This window comes from Myotis lucifugus, unplaced genomic scaffold (genome assembly GCF_000147115.1).
Source record: "Myotis lucifugus unplaced genomic scaffold, Myoluc2.0 scaffold_1, whole genome shotgun sequence".
In the NCBI taxonomy this organism is placed as follows: domain Eukaryota; kingdom Metazoa; phylum Chordata; class Mammalia; order Chiroptera; family Vespertilionidae; genus Myotis; species Myotis lucifugus.
The window spans coordinates 15,146,715-15,170,477 of record NW_005871049.1 but is presented as its reverse complement, the minus strand read 5'-3'; the positions used below and the strand labels follow the sequence as shown (position 1 = coordinate 15,170,477).

At 39.0% G+C, this 23,763-nt stretch overlaps 1 protein-coding gene across 3 annotated transcripts in view; it reads right to left on the bottom strand.

The window, feature by feature from the left end:
* HHIP (hedgehog interacting protein) overlaps positions 1 to 23,763 on the bottom strand; it is an 82,783-nt gene that overhangs the window by 20,271 nt on the left and 38,749 nt on the right. For all 3 annotated transcript variants that reach the window (XM_006081732.2, XM_006081733.3, XM_006081734.3), the window contains exons 5-8: positions 6,839 to 6,990; positions 6,249 to 6,422; positions 5,438 to 5,581; positions 1,778 to 1,899 (exon numbers count right to left, since the gene is read on the bottom strand). In XM_006081732.2, the coding sequence (XP_006081794.1) occupies positions 1,778 to 1,899; positions 5,438 to 5,581; positions 6,249 to 6,422; positions 6,839 to 6,990 (592 nt within the window). The remainder of the gene's footprint in view (positions 1 to 1,777; positions 1,900 to 5,437; positions 5,582 to 6,248; positions 6,423 to 6,838; positions 6,991 to 23,763) is intronic.

Here is a 23,763-nt window from a genome sequence, read left to right as displayed (position 1 = left end):
TCCTCACCTGTCGATTAACACTCCCTCCACGTTCTGCGTGGAGTAGGGTTCGGTATCTGAAAGTGGAGCCGCACAACAAATGAAAGAAAGACACGAGATAATTTTGCAATATTGGGGGACCAGGCGGGCAAGTCCCGAAGGACTTCCTCTCTGTGCTTAGGTCTCACCAAGCTTTTATTGATCTGGGATGCACTCATAGCATAGCCCTTAGTCAGGTGACCCCATTAACAGGCAGACTAGCCCATCAGCAAGGATTTACATAATAATAAATGGGAATTAAGGGAACTAAGGTGGGGATGCTTCAGCTATTATTACCTAAATTAACTGGGTGGTTCCTAGATTAACTGGGTGGTGCAGTTCTGACCTTTGCTGTTTTCAGTTTTATTGAGGTATAATTGACAAATAAAATTGTAAGATATTTATTTATTGTTGTTTTGTTAATCCTCACCTGAGGATATTTTTCCATTTATTTTCAGAGAGAATGGGAGGGAGAGAGACAGAGAGATCGAAACATAGATGTGAGAGAGACACATCAATTGGTTGCCTTTGCACATGCCCCAACCAGGGCCGGGCATCGAGCCTGCAACTGAGTTACATGTCCTTGACTGGAATCGAACCTGGGGCCCTTTAGTTTGCAGGCTGACACTCTTTCCACTGAACCAAACTGGCAAGGTCATAAATTGTAAGATATTTAAAGTGTACATCATGGTGATTTGATATATGTATACATTGGGAAAAGATTCAGTGAGTGTGTTTTTAATACATAAACATAGGGCTGCCAATATTGTAACCATTTTCAGCTGAACCCCAATTAATGTGCTTGTAGAATTTAGCTTAATCTACAAAAATAGCTGGAATTCCAGCAAGCTAGTGACTCATTAGATTTTTTTTCCAAACCACATTATTCTTTGGTTTGGCTTTTGTAAGATGCACACACACACACACACACACACGAATACCTGAAAAAAAAATAAAGTAAAATAACCGAATACCACATGAACTAACACAGCTGCTTCATTCCTGGTACTGAATATAAATATCTGTATTTAATGAGTAAATAGAAGAAGCAATCAATTTAATAATCTTAATCTACTGTGTTCCCTAAATCATAATATTTGATATGTTGCTTCCTCCAAAAGGAATAAATACTAAAACGTTGAAAGATGTTAAGTATCTTTGACTTCATATTATCCAATTTTATATTTTATATGTATCTCTAAATAACTCTAGTAGTCATGTTATTAAAATGTCTAAACATCACATTTCCATGACATGTCTTTGCAAGGCTATTACCTTGTTTTCCCTAAGATAAACACATTTAAAAAAATTACATTCTTATTTGAAACACTTATAATTTTCCTAATTGCTAAGACTAGCATGCTGGTTATTGAAAAATTCCTTACACTTAACACTTGTTTTTTGCTCTGCATATAAGATGTTAAGACAAGTTCCCCCTTATATATTACATAAATAGAAGTTATTCATCTTGATTCTCAGATGAGCAAAATATAAACGGCTAACTTTTGAAGGTCCATTACATTTTTTGGACTGACCGAGCACCATTTAATCTGTGGGAAAGGTAATTACCCCAATGGAACCCTGGGGACTTATAAGAGTTCCTGGACCTTTAAAAAGTGAGCAATTTACTCCTTCACCACTGTTAGGCCAGTGTTTTCATGCTTTCCCAGGGCTCTTTCTGCAGAAATCCTTTTCTCTTCAATTTATATTCTAAAATAAGATAAAACCAAACTAAACCAACAAATGATGCTCTACTCACCATAATCTTTCCCCTTTATTATCTGTAGGATTCTGGCTGATGACCTGTTCTTTCCATTGGAGTCTGAACAGAGTATTGTTAAATTGATGTTGATGTCTGTGGGATGTCGATCCACGGCACATCTGTGTAACAAAAGGGGACACCCATGAGTTCCTACCTGTGTCTTCCACGCTCAGACTGGAGAGTTCTGACACAGAGGCCTTTGTGGGCTGGCGGATCCTTTGGGCGATATGGTTTGGATCCGCTAGAAGAGGCTGAGGGAAACATCCTGATGTGTTTGTGGACTCTGCTGAAGCTTAATGATCTCTAGAGAAGAGTTTTTAATTTCTCTGGGTATCTCCCTGTCTTGTGAATGTGCACACTGACTTCAAACACTTGCTAGTCTGTTATTAAGGAATATCACATGTACAACAAACTGGTAAAGTATAAGAATCAGGAACAGCCCACATTGGCGACACACAATGTAAAATTAGTTGTAGTATTAGTTTTGTGTGTCTTCCATGGAACCCCTACATTCTAAAACTCAGGCTGCTCTAACAAAGGAAAGTGTGCACTCCAATTCAGGGAACACAATAAAGCTGGTCCCACAACCATTGAGGTCTTTTAGTGGACTTTAGTCTTCATGTTCTGAGCAGAATTTTTCTGTGACTTAAGTCACTGACTATAAACTCCATGAGGACAGGAGCCACTTCCACCTTCATCTCTGTATTACCTAGTTCCAACCTGGGAATATAAAGAGAGCTCACTATTTGTTCAATGGTTAAGTCATGAGGAGTTTGGGTTGGGGGAAGAATAAAGTTGAATACTATAATTTTGAAGTTCTCACAAATGTGGAAGATGGTGTTGCATTGTTTTTAAGTTTCCCAAACTTTGTCATTATTGACACTTTGGTGGGTGGTGGTGGTGGTGGGCAGAGTGCTGTCGGACATTTAGCAGCATCTCTGGCCTCTACCTGCTAGATATCAGTAGCATGACCCCTTCCTCCCAAGTTGTGAAAACCCAAAATGTTTCTAGACATTGCCAATTCATCCTCTAAAAACCACTGTTTTTGGTAAAAATATATAGGTATACACATTAATGACTTAAAAACAAAACCCTTGGGGAAATTAATAAATTAAGAAATAAAACAATCTGAGAGTAGGTTCTGGGTCTTGGGTAACAAAACAAAAACTGTCGCCTCCAAATGCTCCCATCCATATTAGGAAAACTATAAGCCTGACCTGCCAGAGATGGGTTAGCTGTTCTGTGGCAACAGTCTCTTAATTTCCCTCTTTAATTCAAGGGCTCACAGAATACAGTGCCTGGCAGGGATCATGACATCCACATGCTGTGACTGAAGGTGGAACTGAATCCGCGCAGGGTGAGAAAATTTTCCTATATTGCTTTTCTTTTTCAGATGAAACTATAACATAACAATAAAAAGGTTTGTCCTGTTTCTGGTAAGAAAGAGCAAATCTGGAAGAAAAGGCCAGGTCTCCCAGTGGTTTCATTGCTGGGGGCCATGAGGCTTTTACTCTGGCTGAATACTAGGTCCACTGAGAACCACTTGACCCTTTGAACCTTTAGTTTCTTATGTAAAAAAGAGGCTGAGAGTGAAGCTTCTCTGTATGATACTGTAAAGGCAGAGACATGTTGTTATATATTTGTCCAAACCCATACAAGGTGTGACACCGAGTGAACCCTAATGTAAACTGCGGACTTGGAGTGATTATGATGAGTCGATGCTAGCTCCTCCACTATCACAAATGGACCACTCTGGTGGGGTTAGCAATAGCGGGGGAGGCTCTGCATGTGTGGCAGCAAGGGTATATGGGAAATCTCTCTACTTTCCAATCAATTTTGTTGTGAACTTAAAACTGCTCAAAAAAAGTTTAAAGTCTTCAAAAAAGGGGGAGAGGGGCTTGATGACAGCTACCTCGGAGCACCCCTGAGAGGCATAAGGAGATAAGGAGCATAAGATACTTAGCTCAGTATTCTGCACCCAGGTGCTTCATAAAAGGCAGCTTAATGTGTAGCCAATAATAATTATTTAGCTTCCTTTCTGCTTTATTAAATGTTCCAACATAACCTTGGAGGGAGGCATGAGTGTGTCTCCAGCCCTCTGCCGCCGGGGGAGGGGGCTCCGCAGCACAGGCGTCCTGCCCTACGTCAGGTCTGTAAAGTGCCTCCCACTGTGTTTTTACACTGAGGGTCCAGGACCCCCGGGGAAGGTTGCACGAAAGCGCCGGCGGGACTGTGGTGACTCAGGCTGCTGGACTTCAAAGTGCTGCTTTGTGGTGGTATCTGCGAGCGCTGAGCTACAGGAATGGAATGTGACGGTTTCCTCCACATCCTGAACCCACCTTAAGTATTCCCTGTCGCCCAGATTTTAAGATCTGCTGAGATGCCAAAAAGGAAATGAACTGTAGACGTGGACTTTGATGGAGGGGAGATGAAGGGCATGAGGGATTATAAAACTAAAAAGTTCGAAAACTGCTCACCTTGCACACAGTGAACACTCAATAAACATTAAATAGCAATAATACCTTAGCCAATAAAGGAGTCGATGTGGCCCGATAGCCCTTAGCATGACCAGCAGATCACGGGTAGGATAGGGTGAAGCTTTCAGCACAGAATGACTTTAGTAGACTTCATAGCTTTTTAAAAGTGTACCCCAAGCTTCTCTCTCTACATTGTTCTTAGGGTTCCTTTTTTTATGGTTCATTCTAGTAAGTGGTCAGTATTTCATTTAGCATTCCTTTAGTATTTGTAATTTTTTTCAAGGAAAAGAATGCTAATGTTTAGTCAATTCCTTACAAGTTGGTACTGTATCATCATATGTATTAAGTGAAGTGATAAAATAAGAACTTTAATTTATTTAAAATCTACCACGTGTGTCAGACACTGTGTCATGCTTTACTCGTAGATACATGCGTTTAATCATTGCAGCATCCTTGCAAGGTACCACCCCCATCTAAAATGTAAGGAAAGCATCGTTTAGACCAGCGGTTCTCAACCTGTGGGTCGCCAACCTGTGGGTCGTGACCCCTTTGGGGGTCGAACGACCCTTTCACAGGGGTCGCCTAAGACCATCGAAAACACATATATAATTCCATATTGTTTTTGTGATTACTCACTATGCTTTAATTATGTTCAATTTGTAACAATGAAGATACATCCTGCATATCAGATTATTTACATTATGATTCATAACAGTAGCAAAATTACAGTTATGAAGTAGCAATGAAAATAATTTTATGGTTGGGGGTCACCACAACATGAGGAACTGTATTAAAGGGTCGAGGCATTAGGAAGGTTGAAAACCACTTGTTTAGACGGATTTAAGGAGACAAAAGGTTTATTATCTCTCTGATTATTCAGATGGAGTTTGAATCATGACACTGGTCCACCAGTGCTTCTCTAATAATAGCCCTCCAAAACTTAAAGGCAATTTTTCTCCATGAAATTGTCCTTTTTCATGTCTAATCTGCCTCCTAAATCTGCTTCGTGCGTTAAGAGAGGAGAATGCTAACTACTGGCTTGGACAGTGAGCCTGTGGGATTTCAGCGGCACAGCCTCGCGCACCACTCGTGCTGCTCTGGGCCTGGAGCTGCTCTGGGCCTGGACCCGTCTGTCTGTCTTTTCTCAGTTCCCGAGGCCCAGCCTGGTTCACGCTCTCACCTGCCTGGATCGTGGAGGCCGTGGGCAAACACTTCGGGGGGCTGGTTGGTGCTGTTGAAGTGCGGGTTGCTCCTGGGGATGGAATAAGGCACGTTGCACATGTCTGTGTCCACGTCCAGCCGGAGGACAGAACCCGTGAAGTCACTGAGAAATAGGAGGACGACATGAGTGCTTTCGTTTTTATTACTTATTTCACCAAAACCAAATGCAGAGAGGTTGCTCTACAGATCGTGCCCCTGTTTGAGACAAAATTATTCCCATTCCCCATTCCATCCGGTGGGAAATAAAGTGAGGGGCAGTCTACTTTCAGACAAGTGGCCACAGACTGCACCCCTGGGAGGGGACTGCTGTTTGCGTCTGTCCTCTTATTTTTTTGCTGACCCGTGCATTTTGTGTTCTGCAAGAAGCTCCATCGAATATGTCGGTCCATGCTGCGGAGTGGTGGCAGCAGCGTGGACACGCAGAGATGAGGTGCTGTTTGCGTCTCAGGGCTGCATTAGTTCTCTGCCTTCTCCCTCTGCTCCGTGCATTAATACAAGAGAGTGCTAAATACTGGCTCGGGGAAGGATGTCAACACAGTGGTGTTAGGACATCGACGTGCAGCGACTTTAAAAAAATATCACAGCAGCGTGCTCCTGAATGCCTCTTCACGTCACCAAGGCAGGCACTGAGAACCAAGTTAAATGTTTAACCAGGGGATTCAACTCAAAGACTGCCTTTCACCCGCTGGGCCCGAGCCTTTCTCCTGGCACTTTCACATCAAATGGGAACCTGCTCTTTCTTCCTTCCTTTCTTTCTTTTTTTTTTTTACCTTAACCCATCCATTTCTTCCATATCATCCAGTGTGATCATCCCATCGCCGAGAATGACGTACAGCAAGCCGTGGGGGCCGAAGAGCAGCTGTCCCCCCAGGTGCTTCCTGTGCAGCTCTGCAACCTCGAGAAAGACCCGGGCGGTTCTCAGATCCACCTGATGGGGGTTTTTCCTACATCGGGGGCAGAAACAAGACCACGACTGTTAGAGCTGGAAGGCGCAGCCCCTGGAAAGTAACGAGTACACACCTAGGGAAGCAAACACCTGGCCTGTAAATAAGGAAACACATACTTGAAATGGGGCTAATAAAAACCACCAAAAATTACGTTATTTTCCAACGTTCAGAAGTAGCGTTTAGATTGCAAGGTAATTGAGGAAAAGTGCCCAAGCTATCGTTTTTTTTGTTTTTTTGTTTTTTTTCAGTTTTCCTTAAAGACACACATGGGGGTTTAAGCAAGATGGAGACTGTGGGTTTAATTATTGCCACTGTATGGCTATCCATTTGTAACTTCTAAACAAAAAAGGATGAAGAGATATCGAGAAAATAAGATGGAAAAATAGGTATGCCTCCGTGCATTTCAGCGATACCTGGACACTGTGTATTCCACAACTCGAAGAATGTGGTCGTGCGGCCCCATAGCCCAGCGTTCTTGGTTGGTGGTGTAAGACACATACAGCTTTCCGTTTTTCTTGTAATTGGGGTGGAATGCAAGGCTTAGCAGTCCTCTTTCATCTCCTCCCTGCAGTCAAATGAAAAACACAAAGAATCGCAAAGTTAATTATGTTCTTTATTGTGTTTCAACTGGAACCCCCGAAAGAGTCTCTTTCTTTCTTTCTTTTGGATAATCTTTGCCCAAACTCTTTTCTTTTCTTCCTTGCCTACTGCACAAAAAGGGATTATAAAACATTTCACTTTGCGGAACTCTTTAAGGGTTCGAACAAGCCAGTCGTCTCGCGTGGTTATCTATGCACAAGACCCTCGCATTACTTTTGTCAAGTGATTTGTGCCTGTGATCTTGGGAAGCTAGGAAGACAAGGTTAAGTGCTGGGAAGAATTCTCTGCTGGGTTACCATGTTGCTTGTCATCCATGGAAGACAAATAAAAAGGTTCATAATCAGCAGTCACTTCTAATCCAAGTCTCCAAAACCTAAAACACAGTGTGGGCTGCCAGCTCCCACTGTCTTGGCAATATGTTTAGAAAACAGTTAAATTGCTTGTGTAATATGTAAACCTTTGTTTTACCCCGGAGGCATCTGCATCGGTTGTCACAACGCTGGTGGTCTGTTCATCATCGCTAGGTAATAAGCAGCCTTGGTCTCTCTACGTAGAACAAGGTATTTTCACACGCATCCCCTCCATGCTCAGAGCTTTTCTTTATAGAAGGATGGGGAAACGGGAGGAGAGCGGACAGCCAGGGCTGGGGCGGGGGCGGGAGAAATACTAGAGGGGAAAGGGGACACTAGGAAATAAAAATCCCAAACAACTTTCTTTTGTTATTATATGAATGTCAAGGACTGTGTACATTAGGCATGCCAAATGCTGTAACAATTAAAACATCATCATGTTCTTAAATAGAAAGGCATTTTATCTTTTCTGCTAATTCAGCTTGAAACTCAATATGGTCTTAACATTTGTTTTATCCCACAAGTAGTCTAGGAATTTCTATCATGAAATCAAAGTATCTAAAATTATCTAGATCAGAGACGCGAGTCCCTATTCTAGGACGGCAGCAAGCATCTCCTCCGGAGTCTGATGAGTCATCCACAGAGGTGAAGGCAGTGACCACAGACACGGACAGCTGCTAGCACATCACCTTCCACACACCATGTCCTTAAAAACGCGTCCTCGGGCGGAAAGCTATACATTACTCCTTAGAAGTGTTCAAGGAGGGAAAATCTCTCCCACTGCAATTACTTCACAAGGTGATAATGGAGGCACTGTTGTGCTTTTTTTGTCCCTAGAATAGCATGTGTTCCTAGCAAAGCATAAGACTGTACATAGTTTGTATTCTACATGGATTTGAGTATTTTAAGTTTTAGGCATAAAAGCTCAGTTTTAGTAAACATTGTTGATTGATTTCCTGGAATAGAGAAAAAAATGCTCTCAGATATGTGCCATCCAAAGTGGAAACACCCACACTTTAAGATGGTATAAATAAGAAAGTCAATGCAAATATCCCAGAACTACCAAATTGTCGTTCAAATGTCAAAAAAGTCACCCTCCTCATTCGCATATCACAATATGCTTAATATTAATTTAAATTAAAAGAACAATCTCACTGAAGGGTAAGGATCTAATGGCTATGATTTTATGTATGAGCCTCTATTGCAGGGATTATCTTGTAAAGATGATTTTAATATGGAGTTGATGTTTTCCTGTTTACATCTTCGTTACACAAATATCTCTGCCCTTTCTTATGAGACTTTGAAAGCTGGGGTGTGTAACTAAGATTCGGTTATAGAAAGTCACTGCACATTTAAACCTCCTTGACAGGTGCATAAGGAGGCCTGGGGGTGGGGTTTAGTGTGTGGCTACTTCCTCTTCTGTATAGATTTCCCTCTGAAGCTGTGAGTGCAGAGAAAGGGCTGCATGCCCACTTCACAACTGTTTGTGTTCCACTCTAAGAAGCTTTTGTTGAAAGCAGTTCTTTTGTAGTCTCTAATCAAATCATCTGAAATACAACTGGAGTTGGATAGCAACATGGTTTAAAACTGTGCTGGTTGCTTTTCAGGAATTAGGAATGTAGAATTCCTGTACTGTGGGAAGACGGATGGGAAAAGAGATTTATACAAATCCCAAGCGTCACCTATCACAAGCAGGCAGCAAGTAATTTACAAACACATTAGGGTTGTTTCGCCGGAGTATCCAAAGCTACCATGAGACCCTGGTTCCCCTCTGCTTGGCCCCCGCAATACTGCATCTGCTTCTAGACAGCCCCACACCAAGCACAAGTGACTCCTCAAAATCAGGTGGTTGAATGATTTGAAAATAATGTCCCTATGCACTGTGGAACTTTGAGATTAACGCATGTTTCAGAGTAAATCATAACCACTCCACCCCTGTCACCCTTAGGGACTGTTAATAAGTAGTTAACTGCCACTCCAATTACCATTCAGCTCTCAGGAGAAATTTCACAGGGTCAACAGAAGAGAGGCAAAACCTCCCCAAAGAGTATTGGTGACTTTGGTATAAATACAAGATCAGATCTAGTCTTATAGTTTGAGAATACTCTTTCCTGGTGGACAGATCAAAGTTCTAACCAATTGGCTGAGAATATTCCTGGTCTCTGAAGAAAACAAAGTATGTAGCATTTGAAAAAGAGAAGTATTCTCAAAATGATTATACCAGAAAATATTTTTTCTTTTTAAGAGGAATTGTGGAGCATGGTCTTTCATTGTAACATTATATTTTTTAAAATATATTTTTAGTGATTTCAGAGAGGAAGGGAGAGGGAGAGAGAGATAGAAACATCAATGATGAGAGAGTCATTGATTGGCTGCCTCCTGCACACCCCACACTGGGGATGGAGCCCGCAATCCAGGCATCAAACCTGGGGCTCAAACTGTGACTTCCTGGTTCATAGGTCAATGCTCAACCACTGAGTCACACTGGCAGGGCTGTGATATTATTTTGAAGAAAACATTCCCTTCATACTTTCAGTAGGGATCAAGTTAATTTTTCCTGATTGCTGGCCTCTTTAAAAATTTGCTTTAATCTCTTTCAAGGAATGTATATTTTAGGAAATAGGACTGGGCAGCACTGAACTGGAAGCAGCATTTTCCATTTTTGCATAGTTTTTCTTAGTGACCTTTTGGCAAGTGACTGGCTTCAAGTTCAGTAGTCTACAAAACAGCCCTATGGCATTGAGAAATAAATGAAACATCCATTAAAGTAAACAATGCAGTGCTAAGTTCAAGATATTCCTTGTTACTGCCTTGTCCAAAAAAAAAAGTTTGTATTTGACGTTCGTTCAACAAATATTTATTGAATACCTTACTATGTGTTAGGCATTGTGCTTGGTGCTAGGGCTAAGACAATCAATAAAAACCAACCCTATGTGCCTCAGTTGGTTGAACATCATACAGTGCACTAAAAGGCCACCAGTTCAATTCCCAGTCAGGGCACATCCCAGGTTGCGGGTTCTGTCCCCAGTTGGGGTGCATATGAGAAGCAACTAATCGATGTTTCTGTCTCACATCGATGTTTCTCTCTCTCTCTCTCTCCCTCCCTCCCTCCCTCTCCCTTCTTCTCTCTAAAATCAATTTTTAAAAAACTCTGTTATTAAAAAAACACACCAACCCCTGCCCTTAAGGAGCTTATACATGGAAGCAGATAACAAGGTACCATTCTCAGTTGTTTTATTCCCACCACACTTATGATGCTGACTTTGGGGGCAGGCTCAGCACTGTGAGAAATGTGCACGACCCAAAGACAAGTAGTAAAGAGAACAAATAAAGAATCTGGGTAACTTTGACACAAAGGCTGATTAGTATATTAACACCTGAGGTTTCTGCACTCGAAACTTGGTAAGAAAAAGAAAAAAGCTTGGCTGTATGAAAGCTCAATTACATGAAGAATTAGGCAGTTTCTGCAAAAAGTAAGACCATCTTCTAGTTTATTTTATGTACATGACACAGGTGAGCAGGTATGAAGACCTCCCGTAGAATTGTCCTCTTAATAACGAAGGAGCTTCTGAGAATTGCTGTAAGAACAGAGTGGCGGTAATTTTAATTCTCTATGAAACATAGATTGTATTCTAAGGCAAGTCATCACATTCCCTTTATTGCTGGTCATTCCCATGCCTACGGTGTGCTGGCACACCTCAGGAAAGGGACACGAGGACTTGGAGACTAACACGGGCCTCTCCCTGTGCACACCTTGGCTTCTCTTAGGCAGGAACTTTCTGCTGTTCAAAAAATGTGAAACAGGCTTGTTAGTTCAAACACAATACCAGGTTGTATTCGTTTTTCTATTGCTGCGGTAAAAAAATCACCACAAACTTAGTAGGTTGGAGTTCAACGTGGGTCTCATTCTGGCTACAATAAATGTGGGAGCAGGGCTGTGTTCCTTTCTGAAGGCTCTAGGGGATAATCCATTTCCTTTTCCAGTGTTTAGAAGCCATCGGCATTTCCTTTTTGTGTCCTCTGTACTCCCTCTTCAAAGCCAGCAACAGTGGACTGAGTCCTTATCACATCGCACATCTCATGCCTCTGACCTCCTCTTCTCTCTCTCCCACTTTCGGAATCTGTGATGCCATGGAGCTCGCCCAGGTAATCCAGAATAATTTCCCTACGCAGTCTTTAACAATCTTAATTCCACTGCGACCTTGATTTCCCTTTGCCATGTAAAGTAACATAACATGTTCACAGGTTCAGGAGGTTAAGATGCAGACATCTTTTGGAGAAGGGTATTATTTTGTCCACCACTTGGCTATCTTAATCTGTGTTTTAAAAAAGGATCTATTTATGGCTTACTTGAGGCATCTCGGCCATGCCCAAAAGTGAGCACCCTGATGAAGAGGTGGCTAAAAGTTTACAAGGAGATACTAAGGAAAGCTGTCACTGTAAGCATCCACTTCAGAATGAAGCAAAAGCACCTTTCAGAATGAGGAGGAGGAGGAGGAGGCAAAGGAGGAGACCATCTGGTAACATGGGCATGTGACACGTTCATATAAGAACTCTGTCAAGAGCAAGGCTCCTGTGTTAATCAAGAAGGTTAAGTTCAATGTTAGTTCTACCAACTGGCAGATTTTAAGCTCACGGATGTATTATTTTGCTTTGTTCCTAAGTTTTGAAACACTGTAGAGTATTAATTTCTTCACAATTACTGGAAAAGATGAGAAGCGTGGCTTTTCACTGGTTCCAAGTCTAATTTGGTCTCAGAAGAGGAGTCAATCCCCTGAGGATCCCCAGTTAGCTTGGGGAGATAATGCATGATTTGTTTCTGTGATAGAATGAAAAATATATTTGGTCTTGATCCCCAGTTCCTGAGTGAAGGGACTGTTTTTGTTACTCATAACGAACCCCTGTCAGCTTTATTGGAGTTTATGATAATGAGGTAACTCTTGGTGGGTCCCTAGAAATCTTCAGGATGGGGCTGGTAGCCAGAGGAACCAAAAAAATGTGATTACACGATTGGAACTTTCAGCCTCACCTCCACCCCCCAACCTGCTGGGAGTGGGGAAGCACTGGAGACTGAGCCCACTCACCAATGGCAGTGATCCAATCAAGCATCCCTCCATAACCCCCCACCCCCTATGCATTGTTTTCATTTGGCTGTTCCTGAGTCCTAGTCTTTAAAATAAATCAGTAATAGTAAGTAAAACAATTTCTATTATTCTAGTGAATTACTGAGCCCAATATGGGAAACCCTGAATTTGTAGTCAGCTGGGCAGAAATGTGGGTAGCTGGGGCACCCCATTTGTGGTTGGTGCTTGAAGTACGAGTTATTCTCCTTTCTTTAAAATTTCCTCTATTTTTCCAGATTTGGCTTTTCTTTCAGACAAGTCTTTCACTTATTCGAGTTGTTCTCTGGTTTCTTGATAACCAAATACTAAGGATCAGCTCATCTCTTCAAGGCCTCTTTCTGATTAATTGTCTTTACTCATCACTCCATGTGCTCTGAGAAAGTACATACGATTCTCAAATGCTGGCAGGACCCAAGCTCACCTGCACACACTCCCCCCCCCCACACCCCGACAAAGACCACGGCCTTCTTCAAGCGGAGAGCTGCTAGAAGATACCCAGCAAGTCAGTGTTTTTAGGAAGCATCTCACAGGGTATATAATTTCTGGTAGGTAGCAATCGGTCCATGTCACGTGCATTTAGGGTCCCACATTTTATCTTCTACAGGTAGCAAATGCAAACACAGATTAGCAAAGTGCAAGTGGGAGAATGAAATATATTCTAGATGGAGACCAACTACCTGAAAGCCACACTAGCTTTCTTCACTGACTCCTGCCCACCCTTCTCAAACATGAACAAAATAAATCTGTCACCCTGGGTTTAAGTTACAACCTACACAGAGGGAAGACTCGAGAAGTGGTTATTTTCTAGAATGTCCAACTTCCCAGCTGTTGCTTATTCCCTACACTAATGCTCTTTTGACATCTCAAGCCTATGGGGGAAGATATATATGCACACTCAGTTATATACTTTAAAGTGATTATGGTCACAATAGTTGATGTATGTATGTACATGATTTATTTTACATAAGCTTTATCTTTGTCAAATGGAATTGAATTTCATAACTGTATTTTTCCCTAGGCTCTTTACCTGTTTGAACTATGATATTTGATACAGTATGGTATATTGCTTAATGGATTGCCATGTATCTTTCACCTTGTCTAGGTGGTGGTTAGCTGTGTTAGAACCTTCACTATCTGCTGCCCAAGGAATCCGACATGATATCAGGGAATGGCTTGAACACTAGGGACTATTGTCTCAATATGTGTGAAATATTAATAATATCAGTGGTTTTCCAAAATTCAGTTCTCCAAAACATATTTTCCAAAAGATAAAATGCTTCAATAAAGTTAAACTGTGAAACATACATTTGCAATAATAACGTAACAAAATAATAAAATGACAAAAAGTCTAAACTTTTCTCAGAAACAAAATCCTAGCACTAAACACTTTTTTGAAGAAGGAAAATTTATAGAAAAATTGGCAACACACAGAGAAAGCAAAGCTCTTATGCTTGTGTGTCTGTTTAGGTTACATGAAAATAAAGAAAAGGTTTAGCAAAAACTACAAGAATATTTATGGGAATTAAAAATGAATACAAATGACCATTTGAAAAGCTCTGTAACTACACTAACCTCATCTATTACAACCTACAGGTTGAATACTTCTTAGACCTCAGATTTTTAAAAGTGTACATTTCTAGACTGAGTTGTAAAAGGGTAAAATATTGGGCAGTTATATTGTTAGACATGGCAAAATTTCAGGTGTGTAAATTAACAACTAGATCAATTCTCCTCTAGGCTGTAAGCTTCCTGAAGGCAGGGACCTCATGTTGGTATTCCTGTTGCCTTACAAAGGATCTCATCTATAGTAGAAGCCATATCATAAAAGGTAACATGTATTGAGCACTTACTATGTGCCAGAGAGGATGATAAGTAATTGGCAAGCATTATCTTGTTAAACTTTGTAAAAACTCTAGAGTTTAATGCTATTTTATATTATCCTTATTTTCTGGGTAAAGTATTTGAGTAACTTTCTCAAAATGCACAATCAGAAGTGCCAGAGATTGTGATCGGAGAACAAATACTATAAATCACTGTTACATCACCCCACCAAATGAATGCTAAATGAAGAAACGAACTAACAAAGAATGGATTGTATTCCATCAGTGCCCATTGTTCACGGACTGGGGCAGGACTGATACAGTCTCATTTGGGTTTCCAAAGCTCCACAGGGGAACACAGTGAAGCTTACACCTCAGTTATTTTAACTTGTGTGAGATATCATGAAGCTTATATCTGTTATTTTAACACAAAGGTTAATTTAGGGTTTAGGGCAATGTGCTGATAAACCCACAATCTGGAAAAGAATTGACTTGTGTGCTCTTCCATGATGTAAATACTGTCCCCACGGCCAATTTCAGATGGACGACTTGATGTCACTGACTGGTGTGTGCAGAGCCAAGCACAGTTAGCTCTCAGCCTGTGACCACCAGTGTAGAATTTCTATTCTCCTTCAAACCTCTTTGATTCTTTCCCTCTGTGATTATTCTGCTCTTTTCTTTTAACATGTTTGTCACACCTGTTGCGTTTAACGTGAGGCACCCAAATCTTATTGTGTATTAACCCAGGGTTTAAAGAATTAAATAGATCATTAATTAAACAGGAAAAAAAGGTATCTCTTACTGGATTTTTAGATGAAACATACATAAAAACTAGCATATCCCCAAAAAATAGAGCAGAACACTCAGCAGCCCTGACAAGGAATTCACCTGGTTGTTTGATGGGGGAGAGAGGCAAGTGAAAAGTCCTCAGTAAGAATCTTTCTTCCCTCCCAGAAGTTCACACAGATAATTACAGGAGGCAACAAAATCAAAGCCACTGTGTAAATTCCACAAAGTGGTATTTGAATTGAAGATACAGTTATTACAACAGAGAGGTAAGAGCCATCCTTAAATTCAATTGATCCATCTAATAAGATTTTGGATGGAAATGTGATTTGGAGGGAGAGAACATGTAGCCCTACATTTTAATCCGATGAGGAATGCATTTAAATTATGTAGAAGTATTATTATCTTGCTGCCCACCACCCAAAGAACTTTTGGACTTCAGAAAATTGCAGGCATGGAAAGGCACATTTATACTTATTTTTAGCATCAGCCTCACCACATAGTTTTGATAAAGATCTGCCCCTATCTCTTTGGGAAATTTAGAGGGTATATGTTACCAGTGGCTTATTAATGAATGATTTGCAAGACTTGAGGTAATCCGAATTTTTATTTCAGAGTTGAAACATACATACATGGCCACTGAAGGAATATTACTTTTTTTTCAGTTAAAAAAATATGGAGATTATATACTTTAAAGTTAAACATAAATAATGTCTTTATAAACAAAGAAAGGGGATAATGGAAACAAAATCAACCCCAACATTTGTGTGTTCTCTAATAATACTGATGGCAAATCGCAATATATTTTCTGCCCACCAAAAACAAACTCTATACAAAAATGCACTTCCAAGATTTATATATGCATTCTTAATATTGGCAAAGTTGTGAAAATTATCTCAGAGAAATATTTTCACATATTTATATAAGATAGTGAATCCAGATTCAGTTTTGGATATCCAATTAAAAACTAATAAAGAATAAGAGATTGCTCTAAGAGTATGTTAAAATATGTACATCCATTAAAAAATACACATATCCCCCAAGTTAGATAATGCCACAGAATAAAGAAAATATTTGCTTATGTTTGGGGAATTTCAATTTTTCTTTTTCTCACTCTCTTAAGGATTTCCTTCTTAGGATCATTCTTAAAGTATGACTATTACTAAAAATTACTATATTGACAAATATGGGGCATATCTTTTTGAAAAGCAAATAATTCCTTTGGAACAAAGAAGACAATTTAGAAAATGCATTAACTTCTTCAAACCCCCAAATTTATTTTACTTGATGGGTAAGAAGAAGAAGGTCTCCTTCAATTGTCTTACAGCTTGGAAATACCTTTCTTAGGATGATTGAGTCTATAATAAAGAAAAATAATTGTCCCAATTTTTGAATAAAAGTCTTTTGAACCCAAGGACTATTAACTTGTATAAGAATAAAAGCAAATTTCTAATGTAATTATTTGTAATATTAAATTTTTATATTAAAATTAATAAAATAAAATGAACTCATATGATTTCATTTACCATCTTGATAGCTAAAATCTCTGCGGTACAAAGTCTGACCATTTCTTAAAAAATCTTAAACCCCCAAACATAAAGCATTTCCTTGATAGTTTCACCTGACTTATACCTTTGTAGTTTGAAAAACATTTTTTTCTCCTATCAGAAAATGGGATACTCAGGGTCCTTTCTATGAAAGAAAGATTACAGTATTAAAGATAAATGCTTAACTATAGCAAAGGGAACAAAATTGTTTTTAATGAATTTGACCTCTTGATTTTATAAAGTTTGTTTTTTATGATGTGTGGCTAATATGGTGGTCATGCAGCTAAAAGCATTATCTTCACATCATTATACAGAAATACAACACTGGTAGACTTGAGTTTCCTAGTTGTGTTTCACTGCTCTTTGTTATTGCATATTTCCTATTGTTACTCTAAAGAAGAACTCAAATTGACTTATATGAGAACAAACATTAATCAATTAAGTAAGATTATTGCTTTGAAAAAGAAACCTTGAAGAAAAGAAAAAAAACTCCAACAGTTTAGACCACCAAGAAGCACTAATAAATTTAAGAAAATATGAGGTTTCCTCTATGTGACTTCTCTTGAGAAGTTATGCAATAGATTGCTGGAACTTCAAGGTCAAATAAAAATTATGGTACTTTTAAAATTATTTTCTGAGTAGAGTTTGTATTTACGTGATTTATATGTCAATTAAACTTGTAATTTACCAAAATAGCAAAATCAAGTTCTTTGACTCTCTGGTATTTTCATTAGTCACAATTTTACAAAATGATCAAATGCAGAGTTCTAGCAACATGAAAGGACTAAAATAATGATTAACCTAAACATCCATTTTTATATTAAAATTATCTTACATTAAATACCAAAATATCATTAGTTACAAGTCAACACTTAGAAATTAAACATTTGCTATGCCACAGATATCCAGTTAAGCAACTCTTTTTAATGTTTGATATATTACATATTTATGCTAATTCTGAATGAAATAAGTTAATATATACTTCTGAAAATGCATCTTTAACATTAAATTATGTAAAATTTAAAATAGAAAGTATTGCGGTTCCATGTTTTCTATAATTAGGAAAGTATGGTATTATTCTGCTAAGATGAACTAAGTGTGGAAATTGCATAGTACAGGTACCTGAAAAATCTGGAGTCCATATTAAAGATAGGAAAGTAATTATAAAGTCAGAGAAGGATTTATGGAGAAAGTTTAAAGGGGGGGGCACTTGGATTTTTTATGTTTAAAAAACAAATCTGAGTACCTTTAACTGCCTTAACCTCTTGAAGATTTATTTTAAGGAGGACAGTGTCTGGCTGTTCACCCTTTCCATGGAAGTTTCACCAGTAGGTATTTTCAAAACAAAGGAAGTATGTTCCCTATACTTCTGACCATAATGGAAAATATATGTTAAGTAGCTAGACATAATATAATTTTGGACCAAAAGGAAGAATTTGAGGGAATTTCTGATATTCAAATTGCATGAGATTGTGTTCTTAGTTAACTGAGGGAAGAGCCAAACAGTGACAGACAGATCAGTTTTCTAATATACTCATAATTGAACATATATACCAATTTGGACAAAACCGATGGCACATTCATGCTTTCCATCTTAATTCACAGGATCGCCATGCAGAGACAAGTTCCTGGTTCTATATCCCAGGGCAAATGAAGTGTTGCACTCTCCTGACTGCCGGCACCCACACTCTTCGGCATCTACAGTGTCATGACCATTTGTCCTCGCTTGCTGCACAGCTCCTGCTCTCAGATCCCAGCTCTCCACTCAGTCATCAGGGGCAAATACGGTAAGCCAATTGCTTCCGTGACATTGTGCATCAAATTCCTATTCATTCGTGTTACAGTATGGACTCGGAGACTTAGATTGCCTGGGATTGCAACTTAGCTCCTCTGCTTGTTAGCTCTCTGCGTCTCAGTTTTATCATCTTTAAAATGGGGGACATTTCTTATCTCATACATTAATGGGCCAGACACACTGTTGGTGCTCAATAGAAGTTAGCCATTCCAGTATTACTATATGCCATGGCTGGGCTATTGTATTTTAGGTGGAGAAAGACTACAAAAGTCCATACACGCTCCCATTCTTGCTCTCTGACTGTGAAGAGTTCTATCTGAGGGCACATGTCAACAGAGTGGAACAAATGTGGGCTCTGTGATAGCAGGGCTGGGTTTGCGTCCTTGCTTTTTGACTTACAGAGTCTTTGACTTTACGGAGGTAATTAAGCACCTTTGAGCTTCAGGGCAAATGAAGTGGTCAGAAAGGTTCCACTCTCCTGACTTTTTCTATTGTAAATGAATTAGAACTTCTACATCATAAAGTTTCTTTTTAAATGAAAAATACACAAACTGAAAATTTTAAATCACTAGCACTCAGCTGGCAATATTAGCTGTTTACTTCTTAGCCCTTTTATTCCTCATGGTGGAGGGTGGGGGATGGGCATGTAGTTCATGGACATGACAGTGGACAGGAGTGCTATCCTTAAATGTCATAATCATTTTTTCATTTATTTTTCTGTCTATAACCCCAAACCAAAATGCCACCCTTGAAATGTATAAAGTCGGCTCTAAAAGAAATGATAATTCAATTTTTCCTCCTAAGCATTTACAATTTTTTCATTGTGATAGGAAAAACTGTGTGTGTTTTTTGCATTTTGATGGCATCAAGTGGAACACCGTAGTTGGATACAGTGTTTGATTTTTTTCCTCATCTGATGGCACGTGTGGCAAAGTGACTTTAGGAGTGACACTCTCAGTGGGGCCATTGCCGATGACACTTAGTCTCCTTGGGTGTGACATTTGTAGTAAAGCTGCTTGTTTTACTGTACATTTTTAATATTTGAAATAAAAAACAATTTAAAAAGGCCTTTTTATATATAAAATCTAAATTCACATAGACTTACTTAATTGTGTAAATAAACAAAGATAATTGTATTTATGAATATAAAAAATTTAGACACAAATACATTAGCAGAAGCTACATAAATATTTCAAGAATCATCATATGGTCAACAAAGTAAATTTCTAGAAGTAGTAATTCATCAGCCCAATTAGGAACACAAATTTATCAGCAGTATAAAAAAAACTGCCTCATTCTACTCTTTCTTAAATATTTTTAGATGCAAAAATATATTATCTTTTATGTTACACCTATGCTAGTATGCCTGGTTAGCGGGAATCAGGAAATGTAAAATTACCCACCAATATTAATATGCATGATATAAAACTTTTAAAGTATTTTTTCTTACACTTATAACCAAAATGTAAGGCGATATTGATGTGACTGTTAAAAACCCAGGTTTCTGGGAACCCATATTTTATTGTTGTAAAAATGATTTTACAAGTTATCTTTTTAAATTGGAAAATTGGCAATCTTTCTATTGCGTGCTAAACAGTAGACCATCACGGATACAGAGATATTATTTTGCATACTACCATACATCATCCAGAACAATCTAGAGCAGGAAAGGGCCTGAGATATGACAGCCCTGATTGCTGCCTGGTGACTTTGGCATCCATGGCTGTTGAGCTGGTTACAGCACAAATTCTGCTAAGTTTTCTTTGACTCAGTGAATTTCCTGATCTAAACCTAAATGGACAAGATAAAGGACAGCTCGTTTTTCTTCTTTGGCTGCAAGTCTTTAGTTTCTACTGGCTGCGTCCAATGATAAGAGCCTTACCCCCCTACCTTCACACATGTTTGTAAAAGACAAACCCCACTGTTGTACCTTGCCTCCTGAAAGCAATAACAAGACAAAACTTTCTGACTCTCATTACCTAAAACATACGACCAAGTGATTTAACAGGGAACACGAAACCCTTTCACAAGACGGCCCCAGCCTCTCTTTCCAACCTCAATGCTGCCATTCCAGCCCGTGTTCTTGTTCCCGCCAGTCAGCTTGCTCCCTGGGCTTTCACATCCTGATGCCTTTACATGCGGTTCTTCCCTCTGTTTGGATCCCCACCTGGTTGCTCTGCAAGAACTCTTCTGCAGCCTTCTCTGACCCGAGTTCAGCACGTCCCTCTCTTTTCTTCCTAACACCTTCTGCCAGGACACCAGACTAGTCTTCCTACCCCATAAAGAAGAAATCTTGAATGGAAGTCATGTCTTATTAGTCTTTGATTATATCCCAGCACTTACCACAATGGCTGCACCTACTAGGCAAATATTTATTGAGTGTATGAATAAAAGACTGTAAGACTTATAGCTCCATCTCATGTGCTATATATATATATATATATATATATATATATATATATATATAATCTTTATTCCACAGTCTTCTAAGGCTCAATTTTATCAATGAAGGCATTTGAAAGAATTAATTTAGAAAAGGTGCTAGCATAAAGCTTCAGAAGTAATAGGATGTTAATGACTTTCATTTGGTATTAGTAGAACAAAGAAGCATATTGCTAAAATACACAATTTTAAAAAGGCCTTCCTCTGATACCAACAAGTAATGGTCTATAAAATGATAATCTAAAATTATTTTTTGAATTATAGACTAATTCAAGCAGTAGTTCAGAAAAAAAGGTAATTATTTCCTATTATGAGTTTTAAGAAAATTCATGCTTACCTACCATGCCGTTTTTCATGATAGAGGTGTAAAAGAAAACTAAAGGTAATATAGTAATCTTAGAATTACTTCCTAGGATTAATGTCACTAGAAAACATCAGGTAAGGTATTAAGGGATAGCTAGACAATTTTTTTTCTTCATAACTATTTGTCTAGAGCTTCAGAGCAAAAACACTAATAAAAGTCAGTCATCATTATGATGTCATTCTCATAATTTCCTTAGAAATAAACTAGCAAGTACAAAAAATATTTATAATGTATGACATCATCAATGTGCCTTTCCATTGCTTAACCTTTGGGTTATATTTAGTGAGGCTTCCTGTTTATTATAAGGAACACTTTCTGGGTAAAGTAAAATACATTCATAAAAGCCCTCTGAAGTAAAATTATCTTTGTAAATCAAGTGTACTGATGTAGCTTAAACACTATGGACTGAGACAACTGTGTGACCTAATCCAGAAACCTATGAAAAGCTTTTCTCATTTTTATAACCTAAATTCTTTGGAAGGTATTTATCTGTTACTGAAATGGTTTCAGTATCCAAATGATATTTGCCTACCGGTATGACACGGGCCCTGAGTGACACTTGCAACACACCAAACTTGTTGGAGAAATTAGTGCTCTGATGACATTTATAGTTATAGTTGTTGGTGCTCCCACTTTAAATCTATAAAACATTCATGGCAATTATCCACATTCAATTTATAAGTAATTACAACTTACACGAATAGGAGAATAGGAGACAGGAGAATTAAGTTTTGTGTAATGAGACTGCATTCTCAGCCCTTCCATTCTTGCATATAGCTTCTTAGATGATGCACTTCCTCATTTATCCCATTCTGCAACTGTTTCATCTGGCAGAGTTAATGAACGGCTACCAGTTTACAGTTTCTCCGACATCTTACATGCTCCCCGTGGCATGTGTTTTTTGGAGTATGACATGGACTTTTGAAAACAAAAGAACGGAGTTTCTTCACATACATTAGAAGAGCATAATCCTTCTCCATACGTTCTAATATCTAGCCTCCCAATTTATTTTGGTAGAAAAATTCAACTTCCCACCCATCCAAGGTATTATCTCACCACAGGTGAGCCTTTCTACCAAAACTTTTATGAATAATGTATTTTCACCTGTTGACTGTCTAAGACTTAAAAAAAGAAATCTCCAATTAATTCTATAGCAGAACACTCCATCAACCAGCATCAAACTGGGGCTCCTAGCAAGCCACACTTAACTTCCTTTACAATTCATAGTGCTCGAGGCTAAATCAAGCGTAGCTTCTTTTCTGCTTCAACAAGCTGTTCCAAGGTTGACCCACACTTGGGAACAGAGGCTGACAGGAGCAGGAACATGATCCGCGTCTAACTTTGTGTGACTTTACTGGGTAATGCTGGTAGAAGACAGCAGAATTGGGAATCAGTGCTGATTCTGGAACAAAATGTCTTCAAATGTTCACAGGTTGGATTTTGGATGGTTGTTGGATGGATTTGCATTGCCAGAGTCAGACAGACATGAGGTTGAATCCTAATTTCTAGATGCAGATTATTAGGGTGAGTACTTAAATATTCTCATCTATAAAATAAGAATAATAATACCCAGATTATAGGACTATTGCAAGGATTAAATAGGGAGTGTCTTGTGAAGTCCCTAAAACTGGTAGAACTTCTAAAAGGTATATGGCCTTTCTTATCAAGTAAAACATGTATGCAAATAGAGTATAAAATTTAGCTTTAGCTTTGATAATGCTAAAGTGGCCTATGGGCCAACAGCAAAAACATTCCATAAGTTATCAGGCACCTGGAACACCTAAAGCACGCACTAGACCCAGTAACTTGTATGGCTTTGTAGGGAGAGGATGACACGATTGATGGTGGGAGGAAGGAAGATACTGAAGCACCAGCTTACTATAACTAGGGCAGCTCTACATAGAACCAAAGAACTGAAAGGGGCTGGATTCTCCTTTCTTGTGTAAAGCTCAGTGATTTTTGAGCTTATCTAATAAACTTGTAGTTCTTACTTGTAGGAGGCTGAAATATCCTCCATGGAGTTGGGAGAAATCAAGCAGGACTGCAGCATTAAGTCTTATACTAGTATACAATGAACGCATTGTCTAAACTGAAGGTATATAGAAGACTGGCTGTGTGAGATTTGGATCTGCCAGATACTACATTTAGTCCCTTGATCTGTTTGACCAGCACCATTGTGGGGTCATACTTCATACCGAGAGACAATCCTTCTCCCCTACCTCAAAGCACTCTACTTATATGAAAGCAATGTTTATGGCAATGTAGCCTTCCTGATACGTGAAGAGAATATTACTAGGATATCGAAGGAGTTACTGCATGGATGGCTGATGCCTAGACAAACACACATAAGTAGGATTACCTGGTTATTCAGCAATAATCAATGAATGGTATGAGGACTAGCTGAATAGGACCCTTAGGTAAAGTGACAAAGCTGGGTATATTACCAAAGAATAAATCACACTTGTCCTTGATTATAAAATAAACCTTGATCGTTCATTTTAAGCCAATCTG